Source organism: Elaeis guineensis, chromosome 4, assembly GCF_000442705.2.
Source record: "Elaeis guineensis isolate ETL-2024a chromosome 4, EG11, whole genome shotgun sequence".
Classification (NCBI taxonomy): Eukaryota; Viridiplantae; Streptophyta; class Magnoliopsida; order Arecales; family Arecaceae; genus Elaeis; species Elaeis guineensis.
In genome coordinates, this window is record NC_025996.2 from 75719034 (window position 1) to 75733032 (window position 13999).

At 43.1% G+C, this 13999-nt stretch overlaps 1 protein-coding gene across 1 annotated transcript; it reads left to right on the plus strand.

Annotated features, from left to right (window-relative positions):
- Window positions 1-594: 594 nt before the first annotated feature.
- On the plus strand, window positions 595-2761 carry LOC105049134 (serine/threonine-protein kinase-like protein At3g51990). Its single transcript, XM_010928697.4, is given in 12 exon segments — window positions 595-1257; window positions 1260-1412; window positions 1414-1470; window positions 1473-1509; window positions 1512-1616; window positions 1619-1752; window positions 1754-1807; window positions 1809-1925; window positions 1928-2549; window positions 2552-2593; window positions 2596-2634; window positions 2637-2761. Coding segments are annotated over 12 exon segments (1605 nt in total). The 5' UTR covers window positions 595-1137.
- The last annotated feature ends 11238 nt before the right edge of the window (window positions 2762-13999 follow it).

A 13999-nucleotide genomic window follows, 5' to 3' on the forward strand; every position in this document is an offset into this window, starting at 1 on the left:
CTCCTCAACAGTAATAGAAAATTCTAAGATTCTCTTTTTACAAAATTTTATTTAGATTTATCAAAAATTTTTAATTTTCTTTGAATTTATATATATTATATATATATATATATATATGCGTGCCGGCGCGTGACATTAGAAGGAAGTCTTTTTGGCACAAAACACCAATGAAAGCACACAATATGTTCAAATTATCCATCATAAATCCCTTTGCAGGCATCAAATTGGTAGCTTCTACTGAGAGACTTTTCCCAAGGCCTTGCGCTACCTACATCTCATTAGAAAAGACAACTGGTCAATTCTGTCCTAACCTTCCACAGGTCTAGAGTATATTCCAAAGAGATAAGCAGGTAAGACAAGGGCTATCTTCCTCTTTCTCACTCGGAATTTATGACTGATTATTTTTTTGATCTCAGAGATAGCTAACTAATTTGTCCCCTCCTCTGCCATCCTAAAAGGGTGTCCTAACCTCCCTTTCTCAATCCACCAGTCACCAATGGTGAAATGTACAAGGAGACTGAAGGAATTCTATCCCTGCAAGAACAAAGAAGAAAGCTAAAATAAAACAGGGTCCTACAGGCCCACACGCAAGCTATGATGCCTTGCTTAGTCTTATATAATTATTCTATGTCCAAAAGATTATTGTCAACACTTGTATAACAGAACAACTCAATAGCTAATCAATACTTCCTAAGTTTATTCTATAAGTTCCTATTAACATCTCCCCATCAATAGTTACTTGTCACCACCCAACCGTTGTTAAAAGTGATGGAAAGGTGTTTCACTGATTGATCATCTCCCGCGGGATTCTCTGTTTCTTTGCCTTCCACCATCAACCATCCCCCCCTTGGGATCGCTTCCCCTCTTATCTGTCTCTCTCCATTTCCTCTCTCTATATCTTCTATCTCCACCTCAGCTCCCATCTCCTCTCATTTTCTAAGCTTCAAATCTCTCTCTCTCTCTCTCTCCATTTCCTCTCTGCATTCTTCTACCTCCACCTCAACATCTCCTCTATTTTTAAGCTCCAAACCTCTCTCTCTCTTTCTCTCCATTTCCTCTCTTTATATTCTTCTATCTCCACCTCAATTATTTTCTAAGCTCCAAATTTTTTTTTTTTCTTTCCTTGAATTTGATTCTATGGGCTACCTTTCGTGCCGGGCGGAGTCCTCCATAATCACCTGCCGTTCCATCTCCTCCCTCAACCCAACGCCCACCCACAAGACCCAAAGGAAGTCCAAAGACAAACATAAAGAAGACGCGCGGCGACCGACGCCGACGATGGACCGTCCTCCATCCCCGGCCCGCGCATCCACCATTTCACCTACCGCGAGCTGGAGTCCGCCACCGGCCACTTCTCCGACACCGCCCTCCTCGGCCGCGGCAGCCACGGCGCCGTCTATAAGGCCGTTCTCCCCCGGTGGCCGCCCAGTCGCCGTCAAACGCCCCTCCCGCCGCCCGCTGACCCCCTCCCCGCGGACGAGGTCGAGAACGAGATCCAGATCCTCTCCTCACCCGCGGCCCCCGCCTCGTTAACCTCATCGGCTTCACCCCCTCCCCCTCCGCGGCCGCCGTGAGCCGCCGGGAGCGCCTCTTGGTGGTGGAGTTCATGCCCAATGGACTCTGTATGATCTCCTCCACTCTAATCCCCGGCCGCCGGGGTGGCGCGGCGCCTCCAGCTTTGCCCTCCAGACCGCAAGGGCCCTCCTCGCCCTTCACTCCGCCGATCCCCCCGTCATCCATCGTGACGTCAAGGTCCGCCAACGTCCTTATCGACCGCCGCTTCAATGCCCGCCTCGCGACTTCCGGCCCTCGCCCTCCGTGACGACTCCGCCGCCCTCTTCTCCGCCGCCCGTGCCACCCCCCCGGCGGGGACCCTCGGCTACCTCGACCCCTCCTACGTCACCCCGGAGAACCTCAGCACCAAAGACCCGACGTTTTCAGCTTCGGCATCCTCCTCCTCGAGATCATGAGCGGCCGCAAGGCCATCGACGTCGCCCACTCGCCGCCGTCCGTCGTCGAATGGGCGGTGCCCCTTTTGAGAAAAGGCAAGATCTTGGCGCTCTACGACCCGAGAATTGCCCCCCCGAAGGATCCGGCGGGGGCGGCGGCAGCTCGCATCAGTCGCAGCAGCTGCGTCAGGTCGTGCAAGGAGAAGCGGCCGCCGATGCAGGAGGTGGTGGAGCAGCTCAAGGTCCTCAGCAAGACGGTGCCTTTGAGAGCCTGGAACGGGCTTTCGGTTGGCAATCCTTGCTCGGTGGTCGATACTGAGAGGACGATCTTGAAGCTGAATCCGAATAGCCTGAATTTGGATCGGAATTTGAGTTCGGTGTCGAGATGGGCTAAAGATGATGAGCAGGATGCCGAAGAAGAAGAGATGCCTGCTGGTGTCAAGAAGCTGCCTTCTATAGTAAAAGAATCTCGTCCTTCGAGGAATGCAAGAAGGGTGTTCTCGGATGCGAGCACCAGGGGAACCAGGAATCTGATGGAGCTCATGGCTCGGACTAATGGTGAACCTATCAGTGGAGTGCTGGTGGGTGGGAGTGGTAGCCAAAATCTATCATCGGCAGAGCAAGGACGGTGCATGTTGCCCGCGAATTTATGATAGAGATGCAATGCTGCGGTTGCGCAGGAACCAAGCATGAGGGGAGTCCCATTGGAAGCATTTTCGAGATTGGATGGCTTGGAGAAATTGGAAGGAAAAGTTTGTGGTCGAGCAGGAGATCCCAATTCGATCCGAGTCTGGTTGGTCAAAAACCAATGATTATTACTGTTGAATCAGAATCATTGTATTTCTTGGGAAAAGAGCTTGAGAGTTCTTCTCTCTGGCATTTCCGATTGTTGTAGAGTTTAGGGATGATTAATTTACAAGTGCATTTGGGCATGCCATTTTGCTATCTAGTTAAGCATGCATGCAAGTCCTAGGTTGGCATTGCTACCTCCGAGTAGTTTTGTCTGACATCTTTACATCCTTGTATCAAGAAATGTGTCCTGGTAAATTTACATTCTTTTGTGTTATGTAGCTCGTCTAAATATCTTTTGAATAGAAATATGAATAGTCTCAAATTCTTGTAAGGGTTTACTTTATATTTCTTTTAAATTATATGATTGTGTTCCTACATCCATCTGTTTGGTTCGATTAGAATCTATTTTGTTTTTCCTTTTGATATTCCTTTTTCTTCATGCTCATCTTGCAAAAGAACATGCCATCAACATTTATATGGTTTCCAGCAAGATTATTCTCCATGCAGAAGGACACCAATTAGGCTTGAATATATTCTGTCCGCACCTTGATTCTAAATATTTATATTACAAAGTTAACCTTGAACTGCTGTCTGCCACCTGTGAATTTTGAATGTTAGATTACAGGTTTGAAATCCTTCTTGAAGAGGAAGCTAGTAATCTCGAGAGCACCTGCATTGAGATATTATATGGCTATCTAACCCAATTAACTCCATCTTCACTTTTTAATACGAATCTTAATTTTTCAGGTCTTGCAGATGATCGGAAATTTCTTTTCTCGAGGGAAAATTGCCTTTTAGAGGAGTTCCGGTTAGAATATAGTAGATAAGCAAGTCACCATTCCCTTGTTCACTTCCTGGTATTAGCATGGATTAGATGTGATTGTTTTCTAATTTCAGTATGTCTCCATGAGCGCATGAGCAATTGAAATGTTATCCAACATAATGGAGAGATAGATGAAGATGGTAGTAGAACTAGAGCTGAGTGGAGACTTGAGAGGTGACTCTGTTGTGTTAATGTCGCGATCACATTTCCTGATACCTTGAAGGAAAATCCTGTAAAGCACAAACTCTAGATGGTTGTTCCAAACTCTGGATGGGTCAACATGACAGGATACTCCTACTTCCTGTCCTTTCAGGTTGGACATGTAAAGCCTGTAAGCTGCTCTTAGCTTAAGTGGGTGGTTGCTTTCTTCTTGTGGTGGATCTAAAGCAATAGATGATCTAGGGTAGTGGGAAAGGAAAACAATGGACAACACCATTTGCGCCACCTGATTAATGTTATAGGATTTAAAGCTCCAAGGTGGTGTCAGACCTGCAGCTAGGGTGAACGTAATTTTAGACAATAATATTCTGAAGCAACCTGAAAACCTACATGTGAAAGATCAATTCTGTTTATCATAGTGCTCCTCTAATTGCTCAAGACATCACTTTTTTGTCTAGTATTTACTCTATGCTATAGATTGCAACTATGTCTACCTTAAAAATATACTCCTGATTAATCCTCCATTTCTTGTTGATAGGTATTTACAAATGGTGCACGGCATTATTAACAAAGCTTTATGGTGCTAACTTGTGAGGCAAATATATCTATGTATATATGTACTGGGAAGGAGGTGGAAGCATAGCAGAAATCTGGAATGAGGGCAGGGTTGAACCTAGGTCTCTTGTATCTACACAAGAGACTTTGCCTACTTTACCAGTTGACTCACTCTACTAATTTTAATATATTTAGATATCTAGCTTTGATGATTGCATTCTTCAAGTGCTTTTATTGTTGCACCTGATTACCTTCTTTGGACTCCTATCATGACACACCCAATGCTACATGTTTTAAAGCTAAGCTTTGTCATTTCCAAGTTGGGAGTCTTCAGTCTGTTGGACTTGAGGTTCAGAAGTTGGCTAAGGTTGCTGTAACTCTACCATCTGCATTGTGCTAAGAAGTAACTATATGTTTCATCTAAATAACCAAAACCCAGTAGTAAACCAACCCCCTCCACCCCCCACCCCAAAAACTGTATGTAATCTAGTTTTGTTTTTTCAGATTCGCTTTTGTGTTCTAGAAGTGCTAATGTCTTTACTGGCTGCACCGGTTGTCTCAATTAACTAGCTATGATTATTTGAAGTTGCTTTGGTATTGAATCTTAAGATTGGAGTTCTGATTTTATTTCTTTGTGCTGGCATTATCGTTGTTCAAAGGACCAGTTCCTCCTGTTGTGCCACTTTCCCGAGCATCATTGGGATTTATGACCCCTTTCTGTATCCACTTATCATTCTTTCTTACTTCTGTTGTTTTTGGCCCTGAATTTCATCATTCACTCTTTCTTTTGTACCATTTTGAGCAATGATAGTTATTTTTCTACTTCTGGACACATCAATTTTATTTACTATCATGTGGCTAGGTTCTAATTTTCTGTTAATTCTATCAATCTCATAACTCTAGGGCTCTTCCAAGTGCTTGTGTATATCCAAAACAAGCTCTTCTTGTTAGTTGTTCTATTTTGATTTCGCAATAGTTTGTTAAAATCTCTTATGGATATCCAAAACAAGCTCTTCTTGTCCTCCTTTGAGGTACCTTCTTGCATATAGAGATTCATCATCACTCACTGCTTTCTACGCCATAATGATCTAAAATAAATTGTCAGTTGGCAACCTCCATGGGAACATAAAAAGTTCCTGAGGTTATTAATTTTCTAACCAGCTCCTTTGGGGCACATGTTTGTCCATGCACGTTGCGTGCTTAATGTTCATACAAACACATACTCCTAATGGATGTAGGTACTGTTTGGAAAGCTTTCTTCAATTTATCATATACATAGAGCACTTAAATTTGACAGGTATACCTAGTCACATCCAGGTTCCAGGGTTACCTAGTTTATTGTAACTTTGCTGAAACTCTTCTTGCTATCTTGGCTTAGCTTCCTGCACGGTTGACGTGTTCTCACTGATCATCATTTCTAACCTTTGGATTTCATGACATATCGGTATGGAATTTGATCGAGCACTACTTTATTAAAAGTGAATTCAGGGAACTCTATGACAAGGTTAGTGGGAGGAAGATCCTTGGAAGGCTGTTTTGGCACAACTTTAAGGCTGTATATTGCCTGAATTACTAGGTTAAAGTAAATTATGCATTGTAAAGTTCAGTTAGCTCATATCTCACCAGATAAATAACACCCATGGATGCTCTAGAGGAAAAACGTGAACTAGGATATTTATTCTATTTATTTAAATTTTTGGATTAAATTCCACCTTGCTCTGTCCTACTAAAACTTTGCGTTGCTTTGTAAAATATTTTGGTTTTGTTGGAGAACAATTGACACTAATTCCAGGGGACTAGGTCAGATTAGTTTAACAAAACTCTTCGATTCTTATTAGGGTCTTTTGTAGGTTTTGTATGAAAGCGAAAACCTAAAATGGGGAAGTAATAATTTACTTATTCATACTAGAACTATAGTTTATTCCTGATTCTTCAGCAATGGCCATCCAAGTAATGCGAATTGGAGGAAGAGATATCTCATCTCTTAAATGGAATCAAGCATACAAGCTGAAGCTTTTCTGTTTCTAGAACCTAGTTTGTTGTCTTGACTTGATCACGGTATTAAAATTCTAACGAGGAGTTGAGAGGTCTTTTACTTACAGGAGGTACAACAGATGGTTAGAGAAGAGGATCGGAGGATCTGATTTCCTAACTGAGTGCAAATATGGATGCTTAGCAAAAACCTTATCAGATTTTGATTTGCCAACCTTGTTTTACCATACATAGTTGTCAGCTTCTAGCAAATATGAGAACGAAATTTGTGATGGCAAAACCTTGGTAAAAGTAAGAAACCTATCAACAAAAAACTTGATTCTAAGATATACGCACATTTATGAGAAATGTGTACGCTGAAAAATTAGATGGCTGATTCTATCATATTAGACCATTGATGTATTGTGTGAATGGATACAGCAGTGCCTCAAAAGGTCAAATCTTTTTTTTTCCGGGGCTCTTTAGCCATATGCTTACCTGGTGGCATTCTTATCTAACGCATAGTAGACTTTAGGATCCTCAGTTTAGATTTATAAAAGATCCAACATGTTCACAGGATCATGCTCCTTTCACACCATCCATAGATTCCCCCCTTCCCGTTGCAACTGATGCTTTGGTTCAGGTTCACTAGATTGCATTTTTATTATGATGATTATATGAAGACTTAAATTTTAGTGTGTTTATCCTCAGAACACAAACAATTCATCTTGGTGTATTTTCTTTGCAGTAATTCTTACAGAATTTATATGTATTAGATCTTGAATCCAGTTGACAGAAGATGAAAGTTATACCTTATCCTGTCAGAAATCTCGCCACACTACCATGCATGCGCATGTTACTTTCATTCTAAAAAAATGTTTTCATTATTTCTTAAAGATATATATATATATATATATGTTATGTAAATCAGATTCTTCTAGTGATCTTTGACATATTCAAGAAAGTGAGAATTATCGGGATTGTTTGGATACAGTTTTAAAGGGACCAATTAGCATCACATTGTGCCACCAGTTACATTGCCATGTTATGTGAGAAGCAGCTAATTCTCAGGCGCATCCTAGTCCTAAATGAAGTTGCAATTGACTGTTTTGAATATCATCCTACCTTACTTATCTGGAATGCTATTGTGACACCTCCTTTGTCACACTCATACAAGGGGATGGATTGATTTTAGTGACAACATCTGGAAGCACCTCATACTCTTTGGCAGCTGGAGTGTCAATGGTCCATCCACAGGAATGTCTCGACCTTCATCTTTACCCTTAAAACTGGTACTTCTGACACTTATCCTTCCAAATAAATATGCTCATGGGCTGGACCATCTAACCTCATTTTGACTGGGTTCATTATTGTACTATGCAGACAAAAGAAATAAGTCATCACATGATTCTTGTCAGTAAGACTCGCTCTTGATGGAGTTCTCTTTTAACACAGAAACAATGTCATAATTATTCTGACATGAGCTCTTAAAAGAAAAAAAATCAAAACTACGGGATGTGTTGCTTCAGTAATGAGGTAACTTGGGACTACTTTTCAGAATATCCATTTATGCTCCAGGTCAAAGGTTGACCTTTTTATCCATATTCAATTTCTCCAGCTTTTGAGCTTGTTCGAAAATTATATTCTGGTGTTCCTTGATAGGTGGTATCGTTCATTAACACATCTTTTTGTTTAAGAACAATTTTATGAGAATATGATTGAACTCCTAGGGGAACTTTATCCTGATAGCAAATTCTGAGTTCATTATTGTTTTGAGAAAAATCTTATTTTGTCCAATCTAAGGCGATGAAGCTTTAATTCGTTCATATGTGGGTCTTGATTTCTGCCTTTGTCCTCTTAAATTATGCTGTGTCCCTTTGTTGTTAATCAATTAGGATCTCCTTTGCCAATTACACCACGTATGAATTATTGCCAAGAACAAAAGATTTGGCACCTCAAAAGAAGCATTCGTACTTCTACCCTCTAAACATAACAATAAATTTCTGGTGCTTCATTCTGACATGCAAGAGACACCATTTCTATCACATAATGTCATGTTTCATTATAGCTTTAAATGGATAAAGGCATTTGATTTAGAGGCTATGAGCCCTTTGATGGTGCCCTTTCAAGTTTTAAGGCATCGCTTATGCATGTCCTTGTGTCTTGAATGACCTAAAGTGCTTGACAAGTTGAAAAGTTTGCAACCATACTGTTAGGATTTGATTCCTTAAGATTCAGCCCACATTGAGCCCACAGCGAGGTTCGCGACGAAAAACGAAATCCAACGAGACCAAGATCATCCAAAATGGAGCTTGGACGGAGAAGATATAGGTTTTTGAAGATTGCACGTAAGTGGAGATGGCGAAGGACGGCCGGCGGAGTGGCGGCGGTGGCCGCAGGTGGCGCAATGCGGCCCAGCCCAGGCGCGCGGCCCAGCCCATGCACAGGCCCGCACGAGCGGGCCGGCCTAGGCCCAGGCGCCTTGCCTGGGCCCTGTACCCTGGTCCACCGTGGACTGGGAGGTCCACGGATGGGTCTGTGGACCACGTGGGCATTTCTCATGCATTTTTTACGGTCCACGTATTTTGATTATTTTTATTTTATTTTTTTTTTTCTTGCTGCATCGCGTGGTACCGAAAAGGTCCTAGAAGGTGATGTCCTGGCCAGACATTCACCCCAACAAGTGGTATCAGAGCGAGGCGGTACAAAGACGCAAATTGCAGTGGTGGTGAGCAAGATTGAAGATGGAGAAGACAGGAACAATCAAAATGGAGATCAACAAGTTTGATGGTAAGAGTAATTTCTCCTTGTGGCTGGCAAGGATGAAGGACGTGCTCATCCAACAGGGGTTGATCGATGCTCTCTTGTGCGATGAGAAGCCGACCACCATAGAGGTGCGGGATTGGAAACGACTACAGATGCAGGCGGTGAGCACCATCCGCATGTACCTGGTGAATGAAGTGGTGATCCATGTACTGAGCGAGACTTCCCCGACGGTGCTGTAGTCGAAGCTCGAGGAGTTGTACATGGCGAAGTCTCTTACCAACACTCTTTTCCTCTGAAGGCAGTTTTACCAACTGTGGATAACTGAGGGACAGAGCGTGCAGGAGCATCTCAGCCACTTTCAGAAGATCCTCACCGACCTCCTCAGCGTTGGTGAGAATGTTGAGGAGAAGATCAGGGCGCTGGTTTTGCTGGAGTCGCTTCTCCCTTTGTACGAGTCATTGGTGACTGCGCTTCTAGTAGGGAAAAGCACCATCAAGATGGACGAGCTCACTACGGTGATACTCCAGAACGAGATTCTCAGGAGAGAGAACCCGACTTCGAGCTCAGGTGACGATAGCTCAGCTTTGGTGGCTTCTGAAGGAGCAGAAGGCGGTAGACGGAGCGACAGGAGATCGCGACGAGGGCGATCCAAGTCCAGAAGGGACTTGAGCAAAATCAGGTGTTACCGGTGTGAGGAGTTGGGGTATCTAGCCAGAGATTGCCCTCAACTCAAAAATCGGACGGTGGCTGCTGTAGCGATGACCGACAATAATTCAGATGGAGATGTCCTGGAGATATTTGACGAGGTATCTATTTCTTCCCAGCAGTGGATATTAAATTCTGCATGCCCCTATTATGTTTGTTGCAGAAAGGAGCAGTTTGACTCTCTGGAGAACAGTAAGGGCACTGTATATCTATCGGATGGATCGAGCTGTGCGATAGAGACATTAGGACGGTCAGCTGGAGGACACATGACGATGCAGTGAGGAGATTGGGAGAGGTCCGATACATATCCGATTTCAGACGGAATCTTATCTCACTTAGCAGACTGGATTCGAGAGGCTACAAGACGGTAGCTGGTGAAGAAAGCTTGAGGGTGCTACGCGGCGATAAGATTGTGTTGGAGGGAAGAAGGGGAGCAGAGGACATTATTATCTGCGCGGGGAGCCTAGTGCGAGGTGGAGCTCCAGGAGGTGGATCGGGCACAAGACAGGAGACTCGGGAGGACGAGAGGTGATGTTGCAAGGTGAGATTCCTATTGCCGCAGGATAATGCCCCGAGCAGATCTCAAGTCAGGAGGAGCACAGCATACGATGGAGATGGGATCGAGTGGTCTTACTCGACTCCCATGTTTGCCCATCCATGATCAGTAGGCGATTGCCCCAGGATATGGGGGCGAAGAGATCCAGAAGCTCTCGAAGTTTGGAGGAGGCCGAATATCGAGTCAAGTTGGAGATTGTTAGGATTTGATGCTTAGAGATTCAGCCCATATTGAGCCCACAGCGAGGTTCGAGATGAAAAATGAAGTCCAACGAGATCAAAATCACCCAAAATGAAGCTCGGACGGAGAAGATACGGATTTTTGAAGATTGTACGTAAGCTGAGGTGGCGGAGGACGGCCAACAGCCAGCGGTGAGCCGGCAGAGCGGCGGCGGCGCGGCCGCAGGCAGCGGAGCGCGGCCCAGACGGGGCCAACGCACGGGACGTGCGGCCTAGGCAGACGCACGGCCCAGGCAGACGCACGGCCCAGGCAGACGCGCGGCCCAGCCCATGCACGGGCCCGCACGCGAGCGCGGGTCGGCCCAGGCCCAGGTGCCTTGCCTGGGCCCTGTACCCTGATCCACTGTGGACCGGGAGGTCCACGGATGGGCCTGTGGACCGTATGGGCATTTTCCACATGTTTCTTGCGGTCCACAGTACTATTTCGTGGATCGGAGTGCAATCGAAGGGCGTGGGTTGATCTGGTTCTCGATCCAACGGTCTAGATCCTTATATGGGTTGATTAAGGAGTCTTAAACCTAATCTAATTTGATTTTTAGCTTTTAAAAAGGCCTGTGAGGCACAGAGGGAAACGGTGGTCTAGTTTTTACCGTGGACGCCGTACGGAACCTGTGAGGAGAGAAACAAAAACGCACATTGTTGAGAGAGAAGGAGCACGAGGCTCCTGGATAGCGGACGTCAGACACTTCAGGGGTTCAGGGGGTCTTCTAAGAGAGAGAGCTTTTGTGAGGAGAGCTTCAGGTGAGAGAGAAATTGGGTGTACGAGGGTTGAGGGTGAGATTTCTTCTTGTAAATTTTTTTTCATACTAAAATTTGCATATGCCGTGGAGATGAGCCTTTTTGTGACTAATGTATGTATTTTGATTGTTTTTGTTTTATTTCTTCTTTCTTCTTGCTGCATCGTGTGGTATTGAAAAGGTCCTGAAAGATAGTGTCCTGGCCAGACATTCACCCCAACATATACCGGTGCCAAGGATAACTCAACTGGCGGTCATATCAAATACCTCCAATCTATTGATTGACAAATTAGAGAAAAATTTATTTGTTGGTGGTATCCATCAGTATTTTCTCAAGCTACTCATTTATACGGACTTGTCAGAATGCAGTTTTTTCAATGGCAGCTATTTCCCATATATTCAAAATTCTGATCCCTGACATAACCAGAGTAATTGGTATTGTGGCTGCAAGTACCTTTTGATGGCCAACGACTTCCTCTCAAGCATCCATGAAGGCCTTCACTGGAATCTGAGGAAGATTCAGTCATTTGATGCTCTTCATGATCCATAGATTTATCTGCTCTGGTTCCTCCAGTGCACCAGCAAGGCTTGGTGATCTGAAGCAGTTTTACTTGATGCCTGACCACTGTAGCAGGAGTTCCTAAGCAAGAATCACTCTATTTATAACTTGACCTGAAATTGTGATTTGCTGCTCCCACCCCATTTCGCAGAAATTATGCGAAAAGGAGCTAATATAAAAGGATGAATGTATATTTATAGAAAACAAGAGTTACACAAGTTGTAATGGCCTCATATATATAAAGATAGTAGCAAGACGAGTTTTGCTTTCCTTTATCTTTTTTTTTTTTTTTGCTTGCACTTAAACAAGTTATTATTATATAAATATGGATGGTTGATATCAAATATATAGGTGTTAATCCTAAACTCTCTCATACACCTGACCGTTAATGCATCAGATATGGGTGATTACAGTTTGGCACTGCTGCTGAACTTCTATGGCTTCTCCCAATAAAGTGAATGCATCTCTATCTCCAGTAATTCAGCAATTCATCTGGTGCCCTTTGGTGCCATAATGTCAGTCTATATTATTTGTGTTACAGGACAAGGTTCACAGTTTTGGATTGCATGTGAACTCTATAAATGTTCATGAAAATTTCTGGATATCTCCTTGTGTCAGATGAAATTGGGAGGACCACTAGCCCTCTTTCTTTTTTTTTTTAAGAACAAAAGAGGAAATCTGCTATTTAGTGGTCCGCTTGAATATGACACAAGTATCCGATGCACAATTTGATAAGATCTTCTAAATACAACATAATTCAATTAAATTTTAAATTATAAAAAAATATTAATGTGTTATCCTAAGCAAATGGTTATAGGTTGCTAAACAGATTGAAGTGATAGCAGACCTTGAATTATAAAGTATGTGAGGTACAAGAATTAATGGGAATAATATTTTAAAAAAAAACTATTTAGAGGCATTATAGGAAATAAAAAATTGAGTACAAGCATGCACACACAATGTTAGGAACTTAGGATTACAATGTTCTTGATTAGCAATAGCCACAATAGTTCTCTTCTATCTCCCTCCTCTGCATATGCTATTCCTATCCCTCCTTTGCATATGCTACTCCATTGTGTTACCCCTTGCAAAATAAAATAGCTTAAATTAAAAATATCATTTTAAACATATGCACAATTGAGGGGTTATGTTTTGGACAATTGGCATAACTTGTTTCTTGATGCGGTAAAGTTATCAAAAGAGAAAAGATGTTCCAATCTACAAAAATTTGCATCCCTAGCTAAAATTTAAGTCAAATTTGCATGTTATATGAGCCAAGATTGTTTATTAAATATTGTGGTATAAAAGGGAGGACATTATTAGTCCTACATTGGTTATAAGTTAAGGACTCTGGCCTATATAGTAAGCGACTACCCTTCCTACGTGAGACATCTTTTGAAGGATAAAATTATGAGACCTATAGATCAGAGTGGATAATACCTTATATGCCAAGCCATGAGGTATTGACCGCAATAGTAGTGCCTCAAATAAGAGATCACTCTTGCAACTATGGGGCTTTTCTCGTCTGTACACTAACTCCTTCTTTATTAAAGGACTATATTGTGGTATAGAAAAGAGGGCATCATTAGTGTCACATCTCCTGTGAGTTAAAGAGGAGTCTGGTTTATATGGAATATAACCTTCTATCCCCCATAAAGCATATTTTAAATTTTAAAACTGTGAGGCCCCATGCCATAAGTCGAAGTCGAAGTGGATAATATCTCATACATATGGGAGTAGAGACAATACCTCGTACATGGGAGGGAAGACTAACCAATCCAAGCTGCAATCTCTTAACCACAACGCTAACCTATTTTAATCCAAAAAAAATATCCTATTAGACATTAGCCCCTTCTACCCTACACATGCTCATTGACATCAGATGACGTTGGAATTGGATCACAAGCAGACCCAACCCAAGATACTTTTGGTTCAATCACCTCAGGTTTTATTCCAAGCTCCCATGCAGCCCTAGAAAAACCCTAGAAAGGCTTTAGCCCTAGAAAAAGCTCACATCCAAGCGGCCGGTTGGTGGAGAGCAAGCGGAGATGACGCAGAAGGAGAACCTCTTCAAGGGGCAGAAGAAGAAAACCATCCCTCCCAATCGCCACGGCAAAGCCTCTCACACTCGTAAAGGTATTTGATTTGATTCAGGTTTTGGATTCCTCGGAATCTGAGCCTGCCTCCC